This window comes from Myxine glutinosa, chromosome 1 (assembly GCF_964187855.1).
Source record: "Myxine glutinosa chromosome 1, kmMyxGlut1.1, whole genome shotgun sequence".
NCBI classification, from domain to species: domain Eukaryota; kingdom Metazoa; phylum Chordata; class Myxini; order Myxiniformes; family Myxinidae; genus Myxine; species Myxine glutinosa.
The window spans coordinates 74,411,520-74,432,811 of NC_136261.1; the positions used below are offsets into that span (position 1 = coordinate 74,411,520).

The following is a 21,292-nucleotide window of genomic DNA, read 5'->3' on the forward strand; positions in this document are numbered from 1 at the left end:
TGGATCAAAGGCCCCTCTTGATCACACCTAATTTGGCCCCAAAGGTAATCTAGGTAATGCATGGGCTTCCGCACACAAGTGGAACTATTTGCTTCATTTTCACTTGCTGCACCCAATGGCAGCTAATACAGGAAAAGAGCAAGGTATCCTTGGGTGTGTTAAGAAAGCATTACCTTATTCCACTTTTATGGCTACCAATTATCAGTTCTTCGTGCCATTTAAAGGATATGAACCTCTAAATTGAGAAAGCCCTTGAAACGCTATTGACACAGTATAATGAGGTGACTTAAAATTTACCCATGTGTTAACAGTTCATATTGCTTATTGATTATCCGGAGACAGCCGAACCGACTGAAAACCAGCCTCGAAGCAACTTGCTATTGACTGCACTCACGCTAAAGCAATCTGCAGGGAAATAACTGACTTTGAATCATTTATGTGTCGCCTGAAAGGTCCTCCGGTGGGCAGGAATATGGTCACGCAGATGATATCCTCGGTGAACTTGTGCGGTGCGTAAGCATTTCATGTAGCGTCGCTTGCATCGTAGCATTTGCACAATGCTCAGGGAAAATGTCAGCCTAAATGCTTTTATGACTTTTGAACGAAAATTAGCCACAAGGATTGGTTAATGAAGAATGTACTTTAGGGCAAATAGGCCAAACAAAGGCTGTGCACATCAGGTACCGTACATATGCATGTCAGGGGATGTCCCAGGAGCTTCTGCTTCCACGACAAGTGATGCGCCGGAAAATGAACATTTCTCATCGTGTAGCGTCTCCAAGGCCATTTTGAACGGCAGCTCTTCTCTTAGAAACCCATTTGGTACTGATGGCGGTGACAGCTTGTTTTTGTTGTCAGCCATTCTGGGCTCCAAAGGAAAGACCTTTTAGATTGAAAATGTCACAACACCAGCACTTCCCAAAAGTTACCTCGGCTATTCATCAGGGTGACTGGGTCTCATGCATGGTGGGCGGCAAGTTTAGAGGAAGGATCGTTCAAGAAAATGGAGCCATTGTTGTTTTTAGTGAGTTCTAGTAAGTTCTAGATTCTTCCGACGATTCTTATGCATTTGTCTTGTTTTGCTGCTTCCAGCGCGAATCGGAAAGAATAAACGGAAAAAGACATCTGAAGATGCACAGGTGAGAGAGAGAACGAGGTGGAGAGATGGAATGTTTCTGATATACTTGATACTCCTTATTCTCTATCACTCTTGTTTTGAATGTTTTGGTTGACAGTCATGTTGAGCTTGATTGGAAATTTCTTGCAGGAAAGAGATCCTCGTCCCCTCCCCGCACTGTTACCTAAGCCCCATGGAGTAGCTTGTACATTAATACATATCAGATTTGATAACGACATTACTATGTAATGGATAAATGAGCAGTGTATGGGATTTCAATGTGAGGTGCCCCAGTATCATGAGCTAAGTACTCAGATGAGAATGCCAAGCGAACCATACCGAGTTCAGTTATAAGTAACTCTGCAGTTGCATGGATGTTACTGATGAACTCCCTTTAGAACGGATGAACCTGCAACTCGGATTACAGGTTTTTAATGGAGTAGCCAAACAGGAGCCACAAACGTATGATGCTCTTCCATGTAAATCGTGATATAAATGCCATCCTCATGTTGTCATCTCTGAGGTGCAATGATCGATCCACAAACATATGATGATGATGATGATGTTCACAGTTTGATGGCCTCACGGGCCACGATGATGACGACTTGGAGGTTGAGGTGGAACGTCGTGGTGTTGGACGCTTTGAAGATTATGAGTGGTGCCGTCAGCCAAGGCTGCCTCCTGGAAAAGGTGAGCAACCGATGGGTGTTTCTTCCAATGGAACATGTTGATGTGGAGCTACCTCTTCTTTCTTTAACCTGAAGTCGCTGTTACGTACCATATGTGTGATCGCATGCTTCTGTTCCATTTTTAATTCTCTGTTCCATGTCATGCTTCTGAGTCTATTATCTCTTTTGGTCAGTACAACCATCAGCCATTTTTGTCCAGAAATGGTATCTCCATAAGTAAATGGCTTCGTTCGATTTAGAGCCAGCCTGTTATGAAGATTTGAGTGGAAACATGGCACATGCAAGAAGCTCTTTGTCGAAGGCCCAAATGCAAAAAGAGTGAGCGTCCGGATAACACACTTGTTGGCATGTTTACCTGATTGTAATCGGATTACCTGCGTAATAGGATCCCAATAAAAATGCCACCTTATGCAGCGTCGGCAGGAGGCTTTACATCATGGAGCACGCTATCCTTTTTTTATTTTATTTTTTATTTTTTGTATACAAGATCGAGGCTTGTGTAAGAGCTAATATCTGAGATCCTCCTGAGAGAATGTTAAGCCGGCTGTCTCAGACTGCAGCATCGTCAATTTCAGCTGGACCATCGACCCCTTCATCCCATTGAGATTCATCTCGCTCCATAACCTCCACGGGTCTCCCGCAAACACTGAAAGGGAGATCATGCAAAGAAAATGTGAAAATCCAATTTGTTGTGGTTTTATCATTTAACCCACCCCCACTCCCGACGACATTTGTCTCTCACGAGTCGTGCCTTTGTTACTGGAGGGAGAGAGTAAGAGAGAGAGAGAGGAAGAGAGAGAGAGAGAGAGAGAGAGAGAGGGTCGCAAATCTGCACGTGCGCCGGGGCAGCTCGATGAAGCCAGGACTCGCAGCCGTAAAACAACCGTTTGGGAAATAAGTTTGATGTCTGGTGAGCTGTCTGGCACTTACTAATTAAAGAAGCAAGATTTTGCCAGATTCATTCAGGCAGTCATAAAATATTAAAGGGCAGCCAGCATTGTCGATTCTAGTCCTAACACCCACGTCTTGTTTCTTAATGAAAGTCGATGCCTCAGACCTAATGAGGTCCTAAATATTGCCATTAACGCAGTCAAGACAGGGCATGGTTTCAGCTAACCGAATTTAACTCAGGAGATGAGATAAGATTAACTCAGTTATTTCTTTCTTCCTTTGCAGAGCTGTAAAAGCATTTTGGGTGCTTGGAATTCATCCGGGATGTGTTCGTCACTGAGAGAGCGGGGGCGAGTGAGGGTTTGCGAACCGGAAATGAAAGCTCTGTGTGTGTGCGCGTGTGATAAAATAGGACTAGATCAGTCCAAATGGCCTCCAATTGGAATTTTCTTTTATACAGCACCAGGAAAAGGCACTTCTGATCTTCATAATACGCTATATGTGGGGAAATCAGACCACATAAAAGTACCAACTAAAATCACTATGGATTTCACTGCTCTGGTACAATTTTCTGCATTGAGTTGGTGAAGAATTGGTGTTTGCAGCCTTGATACAACTTCAGGCCTAGTATGCATACATGCTGCCTCATGCGATGAGAGCCCCCCACTCCCCACCAGCCACCGATTTCAAACACATCGCAGGTTTTTGAGATCGATACCGCGCTGATGAGGCAGAATGCAGACGCCCGGCCCACTAACACGATTAATGAAAAGCAATTGGAACAGCGGCGACCTTTTCCTGCAAGGATAGGGTTACTGTGAAGCTCTTGCCTTAAGGGCTAGGTGCGATTTTTACATCATTTAATTCATTTAGCAGAGATGCGCGTTCCGATGATCGCTTGAGATGTGTGGGTTTTCCACTAAGGCGGTATCTAGATTCGGACATGGCACAACACGAGTCAGTAGCAGGTCAATAAGTTGAGGGCTCAATAAGTGTCATTGCACTCCGGCCTGTGCTGGAATCTTTCCCTACGATCACCTTTACGAAGAAATGCAAGCGAGCCGCAGGATGCACCGATATCGGCGTCTGCTTCGAGCTAGCTCTGTTGATCCATGCAGGTGTCATCCCTCTGTGCGTCCAATTTAATATTTCCTTGCAGATCAATATGATACCTCTGACGTCCCGTGACATGTGGCCTGGTTCCTGCTTGTGGCTAAGTGTAGCTCGTAGGCCACAGAAATCAATGCGCCCGCATGTTCATTCGATTAACAGCGACCGTCTCCGGACGGGTGTGGCTCTTCCCTCTGTCTCTTCCTAACAAACGAAGTTGCTTATTGTTTGTTCTTCCTGATTTGCTGTTGGTAATTCTTCCCAGTTTTATACTCTTTTAATGCTCCTCCCCTTTCTAAATTGTCGGCCTCTTCTTCTTCCTCTCATCTTGTTGAGAAATATTTTCTACAATGTGCTTAAATCTAGTTGTCCATGTTATTTCAGTTTAAATATCCTACTTGTTCTCCCTACCCTCCATTATCAATTTGCTTTACACTCTTCCGATGCTATTCCCTACTAAATTTTCTTTCAAGGATCTCAGCATCATGGGGATTGGTGTATTAGTGTTCAATCTGAACCCCTTAATGGCTCAAGTTGTAGGGAACCCTCGAGGTCAAATCCTATATACCATGGGCCTAAGTGTTTGTCCATTGTCTCCAGGCTGTTCGGAAGTTGATTTTGATCTGCACGTATCAATAATTTGTTCATGGTGACGGAGGTAGATGGCCTAATCTTCTTGAAGGACACCCTGGGATCTCTAACATTCACCAACTAATGTCAGCAGACACGACTCCTGGTTTAACATCCATCCGAGGGACGGCACATACATTGATGAATCACCCTGCCTGTGAAACACTGGGATGACAGTTTATAGCTGGGCCAGGATTCAATCCCAGGCCAGATAGCTTAGGGGCGAGTGTGCGTATCTCTAGGCCATCCTCACCTGGAACTTTTGATTGATTTATGTTATTGTTAGGAAAGTTTTCAATGCACTGACCAGGTTGGTCTGTTTTAAACAATTCCCAGACAGTGGGCTTATGAGAAGCAAGTTGGTATGAAGTTGTGATTTCAGGTTCAAGTGCACAATTTAAAATTTTTCTGCTCTGCTAAGTGTAATGAGTGCCCCGGATCATGGAGTAGGTAAAGCCTTGCTTCGTTGGCTTCACCAATGTGGGGTTCGAGTCCCACGAGCTATTCAGTAAGACATCACCATACTCATTCAATGGAGTAGCAACCTGTCGAGGATGATGCACATCTTGAGAAGCCTCTTGCAACTAGTCTTCACGAGCAACCTGTTGTCATATGGTTTGAGGGGGGCACCACCAAAGTACAACAACACCTTTGTCTACTTCAGTTTGATGCTCATGTTGATTCATTGCATCTTTATCTTTGTATTCAATTCAATTGACCTGCTGTACCCAAGTACACTGGACACACAACAACCCCCGAGGTCCATTCCCTCACCCTGCTTACAGTGCAGTTGCCGTTCAGTGCAGCTGCCGCGCTCTTGGGGCTGAGTGTCAGTAAAGCATGGCCACGGCTCTAAACAGATGCCACACCACGTGCGCAGCAGTCGTCTGTTTAATTAGGCACTCTGCCCATCTCCAGGCCAGCACGGCACCAGGCCGAGGCACAGTAATTACTCAACTCCACGGACTTTAAGCAGTGGACTCTTAAACAGGCTGTCGAGCGATGTCCTTCCAAAGTAGCGGCATCGCATCTCCATGACTCTGCCCTTGATGGAGGAGCAGGGCATGTCGACTCATTGGCATATCACATGCGTACTACTCCAATGGTAACGTCCTGTTGGTGCTTCAGCTCTGACATGTCACCAATGCCTGATTGCTTCATTTTCGCAGAGCTCGATCGGCTTCCTTGGAGCTGCCGCGGAGTAATTTTGTTGCACTTTTTTGGAGTTTGTTCTGTCTACACTGTTGTAAATGTAGCCTTCGGGAGCACGGATGGCCATCCGGTGTGGTAGAAATGTTAAACATCGCTTTGGTTGCTCCTCGTAGTGCCTGAACAGACCCCCCATGTGAATTGAATGAGCAAACGAGCACATGCGTAACATAAATGAAACTTCAACGAAGTGAATAGTTGCGCCATAGTATATACAGTACTCAGTGCTATTGCACTCAAGTTGCTTCGAACCTTGCTAGAGACAGCATTCTACACGCGGCGGGTTATTCATATAACTAGAGCATAAAGTGCTAATGACTAGGCCTGCCCTCTGCCTGTAAAGCATGTGAACTCCTAACCCTCCCGGCGCTCCTGGAGAAGGCATTTTGCTCCACGCGAGCCATCCCCTGGGCCACAAATTGCTGTGATTGTGTTTGCTTTCTGTGGCTCCCATCGAACAAGCGCCTGCAGCAATATTTATCAGTGGTGTATGAGACTGACTCGGAGGGAACGATTTTTTGGCTGTGCCTCTCGGGGTATCGGTGTGCAAATTGTGCATAAATAAGGCATGCAAGCTGGGTGTCATGGAAGCATGGGGTCATTTTGCTAAGCTCTGCTGGGACAGATGAGCATATTAGGGTTTCTTTATAGTCTGGGATTTTTTTTCCTCCTTTCATTATCCAGGAGAAAATAAACTTTTTCCCAGTTTGTCGTCGACTTCGCCAACTCTTCTCATCACAGACAGGTCGGTGGACTCTTGTCTTCTACCACTTCCTTTCTGATCTTACACCCTCTGCTCTTTCCATGCTTTGCCCCCTCCTTCCCCTCGGGCTGTCCACCATCAACCACTTTCTGGTGAAACTCCCAAAATCCAAAATCACTCCTCACCTCCCCTCATTCCTTCCTCTTTTTCCCACCTGTGGAACCAACTTCCACATTTTCTTTCACTACCATCCCAGATCATCCCCCATCCAAAACCATGATCTTTTCTCCCACAGTCAGTTATAACCCCTCCACCCCCATCCCACCCCTCCACCCGCAAGCCCATCTCCTTCCAAATTTCCAGTTTTTCTTTCCCGAGAGTTTCCTTCATCTCCATCTTGTACACCGCATGTGTCCTCCCATATCCCTCATTCCTCCCCGCACCCATTGTTTGTCCTAGTCTCCCTCTATTTTGTCATTCAACCCTGAAGTTGGTGTTTCCCCTCTCTTTCTGTTGGTCCTTTTGTCTGTTATATCCTGATCCGTTCAATGTTCCAGTTTTCCACAAGCCCCAAATCTGTATACAAAAAATAAAAAGAATCGAATTCGTCTTTGAATGTACAATCGAATACTGTTCTTCCTTCTGAAAGCTGGTTTTCCGACTGAAAGCCAATATGTCATTTCGAGCATTAGCCCTTCATCATAGCAAAAGCTCAGCTGACAAAGGGCTAACGTTGAAATAATTTCCCACGGTGGTTAACACACTCGAATCGACTTTCAGCTAATAGAAATCCATGGTCTCCGAATGGTTAATCTCTGAAACCTTGAACTTTCACAGTCACTAAACCTGAGAATTTAGTCCAGTGGCTGATGCTTGGTAGAGCTTAAAATAGCAGGGAATTAAAACAGGCAAGCCTAAGTATACATTCCTGGACCTCAAGACCTCCACTCAGTGCAACAATTACCAGGAATAGTCCAAAGATAGGAAAGGGAGATGTGAGGACTGCTACTTTGTGTCAAGTTTAAACCAACTGCTGTTCACAAATCATTATGACCTCACACATTGATCTGTGTTATGTTCACAGATCAGTGGTGGTGTGAGGTCATAATGAGTTACGATACTGCAGTCTCTTTCAATCTTGTCTGTCGTCATTAATGATGTCGGTGTTGTATCGACATTCAGCATGATGGCATTTGCCTTGTTTTCACCCTGAATCATTCCTGAGGTTGCCAATCAAAGTCCTGCCTCGTGTCATGTGGTCACGAGGGACCTGCTCCACTTTGTGATGATTTGAAAGAGAAGTGTTGGGTGTGAATGTAAGGACCGTACACTATCTCACTAAGCAGGCTTTCTCTTCCTCTCCCACCGCCAGCTCCCAGCACAGTCCAAGGAGGACCATGCAGTCACTTAGACAACCATGACAGTGATGTCGACCTTGATGTGGATGGGGACGACACTCTGGACTATGGCAAGCCTCAGTATCCTTTACACAGAACTAAAATCCCTGATATATCCTTCAGGATATATCCTGATATATCCTGATATAGCCTCCTTTATATTATCCTTCAGGTAAAAACCGAAGAATGGACACAATGTTGTAACCTGGTTTACATATTTTGAACACTGAGAAGGTACTTGACAAAAGTGTCCATGATCACTCACCTACTCCATGAATGTGGAGGATTCAAGAGCAGGGTATGATCTAGTATGATAATAATAATAATAATAATAATAATAATAATAATAAGTCATGATTAAGTGGTATGCACCTCATTAGGGGAACAAAGACCTTAACGGGAATGTGCTCAGATATTCTGAGACGGATGTAATTCCATGCGGAGGTGGCATTGAGAGGCAAGAGATGCAGGAGCCAGGGACTCCGCGCAGCACAGGAAACAGGTGAGACTGAGCCACCTGCATGGATTAATGCACCATGGAAATGTCCATCCCACTGTGTGTAGTGCTCCAACAGTCAGAATTTAAAATGACACAATAAAAATGTATGGTGCTTTAATTTACAGCTATGGTACGTGAAGCCTTTCTCTTGGTTTTGATGCAGGTACACCCATAACAAGCACGGTAATAGCAAATGTCTCCTGGTCAGACGTAAAAAAAAAAATTTAGTCCATGCATTTGGATCACTTGATCGGATGTTGGTAAAATGCAAACGAAAATGTTGAGTTCTAATTCAGTATTCACTGGCTGACCTGTTGGGGTAAAGCAGTTACAGGGCAGGAAAGTTTATCTGCTAAGCGGTTAGGCACAATGCACCATTTGCTCAAACGCCAAAGATTTCATACCAAAGATTTATCCGGAAGTGGACAGATGACGGCAATGAGCTGGTTTGATAATATCTCAATACAATCGTCATTTAAAACAGTATTTTGTTAAAGTATCAATTTATGATTGGAATGATGTTTGGAATTGAGTGAATAAAATTACGATTTTGAATTCGTAATTGTATTCACCCAACCGTACGGAACTACTTCACATCCGGATTAAAATATTTGTTTATGATGCGAATGTTGGTAAAAGTTTATTTTTTATATTAATGCTATTTAGTTTGTGATTGGAGTTATGCTGTTTAGAATGAAAATAGAGATATTGAGTTCAAGTGAATGACAAAATACCGTGCGGGTTTCTACTTTCTAAGCGTGACATTCGTGGGTCGCCATATGAAGATTCGCCATTGACTGGGTATAGAACCATTCAAACAGGTATGTTTTTCATGAAAGTCCTTCACGAACCTGCTGTCCATGCTTGATGTTCGACTACAGGTGGCACAGGAATGTGGAATTTATTGGTTTCATGCTTTAGCATTCACTGTTTCTGCATTGTTTGTTTGCTTATGGCCTCCCACCCATGTGCAGCACAGGTACCTCGCTAGTATATATATATATATATATATATATATATATATATATATATATATACTGTTACGGATACGGGGGACGGCTCTCCCGTTAGCAAGGGGTGATTAGCCCCTTGTCCTGTTAAGCTGGCCGTCTCCCCGGTCCTGGTACTTGTAACGCTCTCCCGCGGGATGGAACGGATCAGGGTTATGGGTCCAGGGTTTATCCCGAATACCTTTATCCGTCCCTCCGCAGACCAGGGAGACAAGTACCGCTCAAACCCCGGTTTTAGATGGACTAGTTGCCGAGCGGTTTTAGCAACCCGAAGTTCGAGCCATTAACAGTACTAAACCCAATCCTAAACGTTGGCCAAATCGTGCCGCAGGTATTCAATGAAGGAAATCACTAAAGCGACCGAATGTGAAGAAGAAGAAGACGAAGGTAGGAAGAACAAATATAATTTATTACTATTATTTACAAGACCAAAAATAACCAAGGAGAATGGAAAGGATAAGAAAAGAATTTACAGAAGAAGAAGACAGTGCAATTATTAACTTATCTATAAACAGTCTTACTTAATACCCCAAGACAACATGAAAGACAGACAAACGGCCAGACTTACATGGGGGATGAAAGCAGGAACGAATCGTAGGAGGTGGATGGCTTGGAGGGAGAGGAAGGTTCAGCGGGGACCGGGGCACGGTCGGGCTGGAAGCGAACAGCCGCCGTCAAAACCCGAGCTGCGATCGTGCAAAACCGCCGCGACTTCGAAGCTGCGTGGCCAAAGCTCCTCCTGTGCACCGCTGCGTCGCGCGCTCTCCAAATCACTTCGGTCCTTTCTCCGATCCCGCAGCTCTCTCTCTCCGATCTTCCTCGATCTCTCTCCGTCTCTTTTCTCCCCTGGGGGCCGTGCCACCGCGGGTTATATATGCCCCTCCCTTGAACCTTCGCGAAGCTCCTCGATGTTTCTCTCCACGCTCTCTCCAAGCCCAACCCCTTGTTCTTGGTTGGTTGAGCGGGGCTGACTCACTCCTCCCCTCTATGACGAGGTGGAGACACGCCTTTCTTCTCCGAGGTTACCTCGTGGTCAATGGAGGCAATTGCAGCAGACCTGGCAAACCTGGCACTTTGAAGATACCATGTCGGAGGGATCTATCTTATTTAATTCGGTGCAACGTAATGAACTAGTGGATCACAGAACCTTCAACTACTTTTACTAAAGACATAACTAATGAGGGAAATCATAGATTTGCTACGTGTGTGCGATGGCCTAACTACAGACGACCTTTGATCTTTGACACTACAATTGGAGGGTAATATTTACAGGGAATATTTACAGCATACAAAAGGGGAAAATTTACATCAAATTACACACACAATTCCCAAATCCCCAACAATATATATATATATATATATATATATATATATATATATATATAACCACCTTTAGAGGCCATTTTTCCCCGCAAAGCGGGGGTTGGCCTTTTTCGGGAACCGTGGTTGTTGTTGTTTTTTGGTCCCCTTTTTGAAGCAATGTTTTACGGCCGGATGCCCTTCCTGACGCCAACCCTTTTTGCCGCCTTTAACGACAAACAGGGAATTACCAGTGAACTGGTACTCAATTAGCCGACCTCGGAAGGATGACAGGCTGAGTCAACCCCCCTGGCGTTAATTCAGCGATCGACCGGGATTCGAACCCAGGATCCTAGGACCCTAAGCCGGCACCCTAGCCGCTAGCCCAACACCAGGGTGTTATATATATATATGTCATTGGAGGTATTGACTTATATAGGGTTGGGTTTCTAAGGCTTATATCAAAATATTAACTTATATCAAATAAGTCTTTTAAGGTGAAAGCGCGATGACGTCACCACGTCACGCGGCACGAATGCGCGCCTGTGTCGTTGGAGGTATTGACTTCTATAGGGTTGGTTTTCTAAGGCTTATATCAAAATATTAACTTATATCAAATAAGTCTTTTAAGGTGAAAGCGCGATGACGTCACGCGGCCTTGCCTAGATGTAGGCCGCACCTCATTTTGTCGAATAAAGTGGTATTCGGGTGGTTCCGGTATTTGGGACCGCAGGGACGGAAAGTGCAGGTACGGGGTGCCAGTCACTCCCCAGCCGGCCCGCTCTGAAGGTTCGGATCGGGACACCGGGATTCATTCCGGTCGCCCGGTCGGCCCGGAGGTGGGGGTGCGGGGCCTGTCACGGAACGTTAAAACAAACGGCCTGCCGGGGCCGCCCAAAAGTCGGGCGTGAGGGGCGCGTCCACTAATGGAACGCCTCTCGCTTCCCAGATCGAGGGCCACGTGGTCAGGAGAACCTCGTCCCTTCTGGTTGCCTTGCCGTCCCACCGTGAGCGCTGGTCAGGGTGCACTTCAAACTAAGCTTAAGTGTCAAGCGTTAAGTTCCTCCTTGCCCTCGCAAGGGAAAGGCTAGAGTCAAGCTCTTCCAAATTTCCAAACACTAGAAATCGGACGTCTCAAATTAATTAATTAATTTGTTAATACATCTCAGTCGCCCACGACCTCTCCAGCGCGGGCGTCGAACCAGTCCATTTCCGGTGCGACCGGGCCGAGTATCGGCCCGGCCGTGGCCGAAGCCGTTGATTCCGCCGTAGCACGCTAACGCGTAGGCTCGTGCGTCCCTGGTCCGCCGGGGCTCCGCGGGTGTCCTACCGTGCCCGGCGCCGCTATTCTCTCAAACTTCCGGGAGTAGGTGCCGGTGCCCGGGGACGGAGTTCGCTGTCTAAACATGGTAGCGCTAGGCCAGTGGGACCGCCGGGACCCACGTGCACTCACAAGTTGTTCTGCGCGTGGGCGGCAGTATCAGACCGGGGCGCCCAAATGCTCCCCGGCTAAAGTTCATCCTGAAAGCGCCCACATTGTGCGGACAAACCCCACCAAGTCGAGGGCCACGTGGTCAGGAGAACCTCGTCCCTTCTGGTCACACTGTGCCTATCGGCCGGCCTCGAAGACCGAAATTGTGACTATGTCACCCGAAAAACAGTATATATATATATATATATATATATATATATATATATATATATATATATATATACTGTTGGACCCCTCTATTCACAGTTCTGCTATTCACGGGTTCGACGTATTCGCGGTTGATAAATTGTGACCTGCTTCTGTATTCGCGGCGTTACGTGTATTCACGGTTTTTCAAGGTCACACAAAAAAAATTCACGAGCCGCCAGTGTGACACAGTTATAAAATGCATCTTTCACCAGCTACACACAAAGCAGCTGGACAGATGAAAAAAAAAAAACACATCCTCTATGAGCTGTGAGCATGACCTGCTTCTACATTTGCAGCACTGTGTTTCGCATTTTCACGGCTTTTGCGACGGCATAAAAAATATTTTAGTCATGCTTTAAGCAGGCTTCACAGGATATCCTGCCATTCGCACGGTAAACATTGCTTCACGGGATTATCCCACCATTCACACAGTAACCATTGCTTCACGTGATATCCCACCATTCACACAGTAACCATTGCTTCACGTGATATCCCACCATTCACACAGTAACGATTGCTTCACATGATATCCCACCATTCACACAGTAACCATTGCTTCACGTGATATCCCGCCATTCACACGGTAAACATTGCTTCGCAGGATGCTTCACAGGATATACTTTCCATGTGGACATTGCGGACATGGATGACCACCTTCATACTCATTGCAGCGCTCGCTGAAACTCAATGCAGCAAATCACCTTCTCTTTCTTCCGTATGTAGCGAACGGTGGATTTGTTGACGCCATAACGCCTGCGCACAGAGGCCGCACTCTCTCCTCTCAAAAGCTGGTCAAGCAGCTCCACTTTCTGGCTCAGGCTCATCACTTTCTTCTGCTTCTTGTTAGTCTACACATCTCCAGCACTGGTCTTGCACTTGGGAGCCATGATTGAACAATGAGCAGAGCGAGAGTCTAAAACGCAGATCAAAGCAATGGGACTAGAAGGATGATCGAGACCCAAGACACAGTCTGTATATGTACGAATGTGAGCATTGTGGGTAGCTGCAGGAGGGGTGAATACCCTGGACATTTTATGTCGGGGATGTTATCGGATGATGTCGTATTGAGCCTATCTGCTAATTTCGACAATAGATTTAATGAAGCATTTGCATTGTATAACTCGCGGAGGTTGCATGTTTTTGACATGTGTTTGTAGCTGGTAGAACATCCCCCAAAGCGTTTTCATTGTGTACGATGTCTGATGATGCTTTACCATAAATTGCAAATTGTAATAGATTTAATTAAGCATTTGCATTCTATAATTCGTGGGGTTGACTAGTTTTTGTAGCTGGCGGAACTTCCCGCGAAGCTCTCAATTATAGCTAAAATTTGCGGCCGCAAAAGATGAAAGCGCAAATCACAGCAGAGAATGTATGAGCAGGTCATGCTCGCGGCTCGTATGTTTTGTTGCGTACGTACGTCCAGCTGCTTTATACATGGCTGGTGAAAGATGGGTTTTATACTCGTAAATGTGTCAAGCTAGTGGCTCGTGAAAAAAAAAACTTGCGCCCCTAAAAGAACGCGAATTCGTGGAACATGGCTGCGAATAGGGGAAATAAACCCCGCAATTTCATGGAACACGGCCGCGAATAGAGAAACATGTCGCATTTAATCAATCGCGAATGTGTGGATCCAGCAAATAGCGGAACCGCGAATATCAGGGTCCGACTGTATATATACAGTCACGTGAAAAAGTAAGTACACCCCATGTAAAGTTTTGACTTTTTCAACATATTTCAACATACAGCTATTTGATCTTCATTTCAACAATATTGATAGATAAAGGTGATATAATATAACAAATATCATGAAACATTTACATTTTGTAGTCCATTGTATAATTTAAATAAACATAAATGCAAATTTCGCATGTGGAAAAAGTAAGTACACCCTTGGCTCTAATAGGTGGTATTGCCCCCCTTTGGCAGAAACAACCTCAAGTCGGCGTTTCTTATAACTGTCTACCAGTCTCTGACATCGACTGGGAGAAATTTTTGCCCACTCCTCCATGCAGAATTCTTTCAGCTGTGCGATGTTTGAGGGGTTTCTTGCATGCACAGCTCGTTTGAAATCTTCCCACAACACCTCGATGGGATTTAGATCCGGGCTTTGACTTGGCCATTCCAGAACCCTCCATTTCTTTCTTTTCAGCTATGCGTTGGTGGATTTACCGGAATGTTTAGGGTCATTGTCATGTTGCAAGGTACACCTTCGGTTAAACTTCAACTTTCCGACAGATTATCCTCAAGCACCCTCTGGAACAATGAAGAATTCATAGTGCATTCTATGATGGTGAGCAGCCCAGGCCCTGATGCAGCAAAGCTGCCCCAAACTATAATATTTCCACCACCATGCTTTACAGTTGGTATCAGGTTTTTGTGGTCAAATGCTGTCTTTGGTTTTTGCCAAACATGTCTTCTGGTACGGTGGCCAAATAGCTCTACCTTTGACTCATCTGTCCAGAGCACATTGTTCCAAAAGTGCTGGTCTTTGCCTAGGTGTTCATTGGGAAACTTTAGTCTTGCCCTGATGTTCTTTCTGGACAGCAAAGGTTTCCTCCTGGCACACCTCCCATGTAGATCAAATTTGTGAAGCCTCTTTCTAATGGTAGACTAGTGCACTTTGACATCAACAGTAGCAAGAGATATCGGTAGGTCACGTGAAGACATTCTGGTGTTCTTAGAGACTTCTTTGAGCATCTTGGGGTCTGCTCTCGGGCTGAACTTGCTGGGGCGGCCTGGCCTGAACAAGTTGGCAGTTGTTTGGATCTTCTCCACTTGTGGATGATCTTCCGGACAGTCGAATAATTGATTTCAAATTGTTTGGAGATCTTTTTAAATCCCTTCCTAGACTCGTAGGCATCTATAACCTTCTTTCTGAAGGCCTCAGAGAGCTCTTTTGATCTAGGCATGGTGACGCCGCACACTTCAACAACAAAGAGCAAACCAAACTAAATGTCTGAGGTTTAAATAAGACAGGTTCCTCCAAGATCCTCTCTAACGATGTTCTAATCATTTGCACCTGAGCTGGTGCACCTGATTCTAATTTTAGGTATTTGAAGTGGTGATAAATGTAGGGGTGTACTTACTTTTTCCACATGCGAAATTTGCATTTATGTTTATTTAAATTATACAATGGACTACAAAATGTAAATGTTTCATGATATTTGTTATATTATATCACCTTTATCTGTCAATATTGTTGAAATGAATATCAAATAGCTGTATGTTGAAATATGTTGAAAAAGTCAAAATTTTACATGGGGTGTACTTACTTTTTCACGTGACTGTATATATATAAATATATATATATATATATATATATATATATATATATAAATATATATATATATATATATATATATATATATATACATATATATATATATATATATATACATATATATATATATATATATATATATATATATATATATATATATATACATATACATATACGTGTATATATATATATATATATATATATGTACATATATATGTATATATATATATATATATACATATATGTATATGTATATATATATATATATATATGTATATATATATATATATATATATGTATATATATATATATATACTGTATATATATATATATATATATATATATATACAGTATATATATATATATATATATATATATATATATATATATATATATATATATATATATATATATATATATATATATATATATATATATATATATATATATATATATATATATATATATATATATATATATATATATATGAAGGAGCTGGGGCTCCCACGTCGATCGGAAGAATGGACGCGACAAAAAGCTGGAATTCATCCGAGTTGCTTTAATCAAAACCAAACACTCAGGCACTCTGAAAAGCCCGTTTATCGGGCAGCAATATATATACATATTATCCCGGAGCGTTTGCCCAGGAAAGGCGAGAGGGGGCGTGGCCCAGCGTCCTGGCTGCGGCCTGGCAAGTTGAGGGCGAGCCTGCCCGGGCGTCCTGGATGAGCCCGGCATGGTGATCGCTCCGCGTCCTTGATAGGTGCAAGGCGATTGTGAAAACCCAGCGGTAGCCGCTACACACGTCCCCCCAGAATCGACTTGCACCGGCAGGGTCAATTTGAGGGGGGTCCTGATGACCCGGCCAAAGCGACCCCTGGCGGGTCGTGGGAGGGGGTCCGGTGTGGTGGTGGGTGGTCGAGTGGGGGGCACCGTGGACGGGGGGCGGCCTCGCCGCGGCGGAAGGGCCACCCGTGGTGGGTGGTCGACGTCCACGTGCGCCGGCTTGAGGCGGTCCACCGCAATCCGGTCCGACCTGCCGCCGATGTCGATGACGAACGACTTGTCGTCCCGTCGCAGCACCCGGAAGGGCCCGTCGTACGGCGGCCGGAGTGGCCCCCGATGTGCGTCGTGACGCACAAAAACATACTCCGCTGTGCAAAGTGCTGGGGGGACGTAGGACTGGGGGTCACCGTGGTGGGATGTTGGCACGGGGGCAAACCGTCGGGCGGCCTCCTGGAGGTCCGAGCGCTGGTGAGCTGCGGACCAGGGACTGGTAGCGTCGGGCACGAATTCGCCCGGGACGCGTAGCGCCTGGCCATAGACAAGCTCGGCGGTGGATGCCTGGAGGTCCTCCTTGGGGGCCGTGCGGAGGCCCAAAAGGACCCACGGCAGCCGGTCGGCCCAACCGCCGTCTTGAAGGCCGGCCATGAGCGCGGCCTTCATGGAGCGGTGGAATCGCTCGCACAACCCGTTTGCTTGGGGGTGGTAGGCCGTAGTACGGTGGAGCTTGACCCCCAGGTTGCGGGCGACCGCGCCCCACAGCTCGGAGGTGAACTGTGGTCCGCGGTCTGACGAGATGTCCGCCGGTGCGCCGAAGCGGGCGACCCAGGTGGCGATGAAAGCCTGCGCCACGTCGGCGGTGGTGGTGGAGACGAGGGGAACGGCCTCCGGCCACCTGGTGGTCCTGTCCACCATGGTGAGCAGGTGTGTGAACCCCCGTGACGGGGGGAGGGGGCCCACCAGATCCAAGTTGACGTGGTCGAAACGTCGTTCGGGCACGGTGAAAGGTGCCAGCGGGGCCTGGGTGTGTCGGTGGACCTTGGCCCGTTGGCAGGCCGTGCAGGTGCTGGTCCAATCGCGGACGTCCCGACGAAGGCCGTGCCAGACGAATCGCGCCGACACCAGCTTCTGGGAAGCTTTCCGGCCCGGGTGGGAAAGGCCGTGGAGGGAGGCGAAGATGCGGTGTTGCCAGGTGACGGGCACGATGGGGCGAGGCTGGCCTTGGGAGACGTCGCAGAGCAGGACAGTGTCCGCGAAGGGGATGTCAGCCAGGCGGAGGCCCGTGTCCGCCGCCCGGAGGGCTTGCACCGTGGTGTCGGTGGTTTGGTCCGCCGCCATAAGCGCAAAGTCCACGCCCAGGTGGACCGCGTTCGCGCTGGCCCGGGAAAGACAGTCGGCCACGGCGTTGTTTTTGCCGGCGACGTGCCGGATGTTCGTGGTGGCGGAGAGGCCGACCGGCGGCGGAGAGGCGGCGGAGAGGTGGCGCTGTTGGCGGGCCGACCACGGCTCCGTGACCTTGGCCATGGCGTAAACCAACGGCTTGTGGTCGGCGAACGCCGTGAAAGGTCGGCCCTGCAGGAGGTGGCGGAAATGGCGGACGGCCAGGTGTAGACCGAGGAGCTCCCGGTCAAACGTGCTGTATTTGAGCTCGTTCGGCCGGAGCTGCCGGCTGAAAAAAGCGAGTGGCTGCCAAACCCCGTTCACCCATTGCTCATGTACGGCGCCCACCGCGTAGTCGGAGGCATCCGTGGTGAGGGCGATGGGAGCGTTGAGCACCGGGTGAGCGAGCAGTGTTGCGTCGGCGAGGGCCCGCTTTGAGCTTTGGAAGGCCGCATCCATTGCTGCGGACCAGGCGATGTCGTGCTTGGCCGGCTTGCCCCGGAGGGCTTCGTAGAGGGGCCGCATGAGTTGAGCAGCGCGGGGCACGAAGCGGTGATAAAAATTCACCATTCCCAGGAATTCCTGCAGGGCCTTTATGGTGCGGGGACGCGGGAACGTGGTGATGGCCTCGACCTTGGTTGGCAGCGGCACGGCCCCGTTCTTGGTGATGTGGTGGCCCAAAAAATCAACGGCCGTCGTGCCGAAGTGGCATTTGGCCGGGTTGACGATGAGGCCGTGCTCGCTGAGGTGCCCGAACAGTGTTCGGAGGTGGAGGAGGTGCTCGGCCCGGGACGTGCTGGCGACGAGGATGTCGTCCAGGTAAACGAAAAGGAACGGCAGGTCACGCAGCACGCCGTCCATCAAGCGCTGGAACGCCTGAGCCGCGTTCTTGAGACCAAACGGCATCCACAAGAATTCGAATAAGCCGAACGGCGTGATGACTGCCGTTTTAGGGACGTCGGCCGCCCTGACAGGTACCTGGTGATATCCCCGTATGAGATCAATTTTCGAAAAAATGACCCGTCCCGCCAGACGGGCGGAGAAGTCTTGGATATGCGGGATCGGGTAGTTGTCGGGGGTGGTAGCGTCATTGAGACGGCGGTAGTCGCCACACGGGCGCCATCCACCCCCCGGCTTTGGCACGATGTGCAGTGGCGAGGCCCACGCGCTATCGGAGCGCCGCACGATGCCGAGGTGCTCCAACGCGTCGAATTCGGCCTTCGCCACGGCGAGCTTGGCTGGGTCGAGGCGGCGGGCCCTGGCGTAGACCGGCGGGCCCGTGGTTGGTATGTGGTGCTCGATCCCATGCCGTACTGCGACGGCCGAAAACGTCGGCCGCGTGAGGGCCGGGAACTCCGTGAGCAGGCGAGCAAACTCGTTCGCCGCCGGGACTGCGCATGCCAGCTCGGTCGGCGCGGAGCTGCTCAATGTGCATACCAGGGAGCTGAAGGTTTCGGCGTTGATTAAACGACGCCGTTGGATGTCCACCAGCAGTCCGTGTGCGCAGAGGAAGTCGGCGCCTAGCAGAGCCATGGGCACGTTTGCGGTTACAAACGTCCAAGCAAAGCGTTGGCCGCCGAAGCAGAGGGTGACGTTGCGCGGGCCGAAGGTGCGGATGGTCGATCCGTTGGCCGCAACCAAGGAGGGGCCGCAAACCGCGGATTGCCTGTCCTGGTCAGAGGCGGGTATGACGCTCAGTTGGGCGCCGGTGTCGCACAGGAAGCGCCGTCCGGACGCTTTATCCGTGATGAACAGTAAGTTGCCCGTGTGGCCGGCGCTCATGGCTGGTAATGAACGCCGGCCCGGCCGTTTCCCGGCCTGCCGAAGGTGCACGGGGGTCGGCATGTCCGGGCCTTCTGTCCGAACCTGGCATGATAGTAACACCACGCTTGGTCAGGTGGAGGCCCCGGTCGTCGTGCTGGAGGTGGTCGGCTCGGTGTAGCGGCCGCCAATTGCGTCGGCAGTTCGGTCGTCGACCGTGCCGGGTGCTCGGGCGCCATGGGTGTTGCGTCGGACGGCGGTGGGTCCCATGTCGCTGCTGCGATGCGCTGTCCTGCGGCGGAGATCTTGTCGGCTTCTCTGGCAAGGGCCCGGGGATCTGTGATCGTCGTGCTTGCCAGGGCGAGGCGTACCGGGTTAGGCAGCTGACGGAGGAACAGCTCCCGGAACAGGAATGCCGGAGAGTGCTCGCCGAGCAGTGAAAGCATGTAGTCCATTCGCTCGGAAGGGCGCGTGTCGCCGAGCTCGGGCAGGTCGAGCAGGCGCCGTGCGCGTTCCGCCGATGGGAGGGCGAAAGCGTCGAGGAGAAGCCTCTTAATCGCGCCGTATTTGTCAGCGGCTGGCGGGCTCTCGAGGAGGCTCAGGGCGCGGGCCGCGGTGGCCGAACCAAGCGCTGCTACCACATGGTGGAAGCGGGTGTCGTCGGCCGTGATGCCTCGCAGGGCGAACAGGGAATCCGCCTGTGCGAACCAAACCGCCGCGTGAGCCCCTCCCAGAAGGGAGGCAGTTTAAGGGCGACTGCCGTGTCCATGTCGGTAGGTCACCAATGAAGGAGCTGGGGCTCCCACGTCGATCTGAAGAATGGACGCGACAAAAAGCTGGAATTCATCCGAGTTGCTTTAATCAAACCAAACACTCAGGCACTCTGAAAAGCCCGTTTATCGGGCAGCAATATATATACATATTATCCCGGAGCGTTTGCCCAGGAAAGGCGAGAGGGGGCGTGGCCCAGCGTCCTGGCTGCGGCCTGGCAAGTTGAGGGCGAGCCTGCCCGGGCGTCCTGGACGAGCCCGGCATGGTGATCGCTCCGCGTCCTTGATAGGTGCAAGGCGATTGTGAAAACCCAGCGGTAGCCGCTACATATATATATATATATATATATCTGTATATATATACAGAACACAAAACAAAAAACAAACAAACAGAACTATACACCAAACCAACAGACACTCACTCTTACCTTCTCCCTTCTTCATCTCACCCTAAACATACAATTGCAGGCATACCATACAGTCAAGCAATCAGAGTAAGACGCATCTGCTCAACAAAAAAGGCAGAAGAAACTTCTCTCTCACAATTATAAACACTTTATTGCAAGACATTATGACCCTCACTCTGTGACAGAAGCGATTAACTGAGCAAAACGCATACCTCGACCAGACCTGACTTTCAAACCCAAACCTGCAACTAACTGTGTCCCACTGGTAACCACCTACTCTCCAACCTCAACCCAATTGCCAAGTATTCTGAATAAGGCCCTTCCTCTCCATCAGTCAGAAACACTCTGCACCACATTTCCTCAACCTCCACTGACATCATTTCGACGTGGTCGGACACTCAGGGACCTTTTGGTAAAAGCAAAGCACCCACAGCCCACAGCAAAGAAACTAGGATTTCAGGCTTCCATAAATGCACAGCAAACAAATGTATTATTCACAAGCATTTATTAGAAGGAAACAAATTCTGCAGTTCTCGCACCGGACAAAAATTCCCCATCACCTCCTATATGGACTGTAAATCTACATGGGTCATATACCTAATCACTTGTCAAAAGTGCACCAAACAATATGTTCGACAAAGTGAAAACACACACTACACACGCTTTAATAACA

The 21,292-nt window shown here is 48.3% G+C and overlaps 1 protein-coding gene across 1 annotated transcript in view; it reads left to right on the forward strand.

Annotated features, from left to right (window-relative positions):
* Window positions 1–21,292, forward strand: part of LOC137425159 (E3 ubiquitin-protein ligase Rnf220) — a 329,803-nt gene that overhangs the window by 265,006 nt on the left and 43,505 nt on the right. Inside the window, exons 7-10 of the mRNA XM_068113312.2 lie at window positions 1,093–1,139; window positions 1,690–1,807; window positions 7,722–7,827; window positions 8,159–8,248. Of these exons, the coding sequence (XP_067969413.1) occupies window positions 1,093–1,139; window positions 1,690–1,807; window positions 7,722–7,827; window positions 8,159–8,248 (361 nt within the window). The remainder of the gene's footprint in view (window positions 1–1,092; window positions 1,140–1,689; window positions 1,808–7,721; window positions 7,828–8,158; window positions 8,249–21,292) is intronic.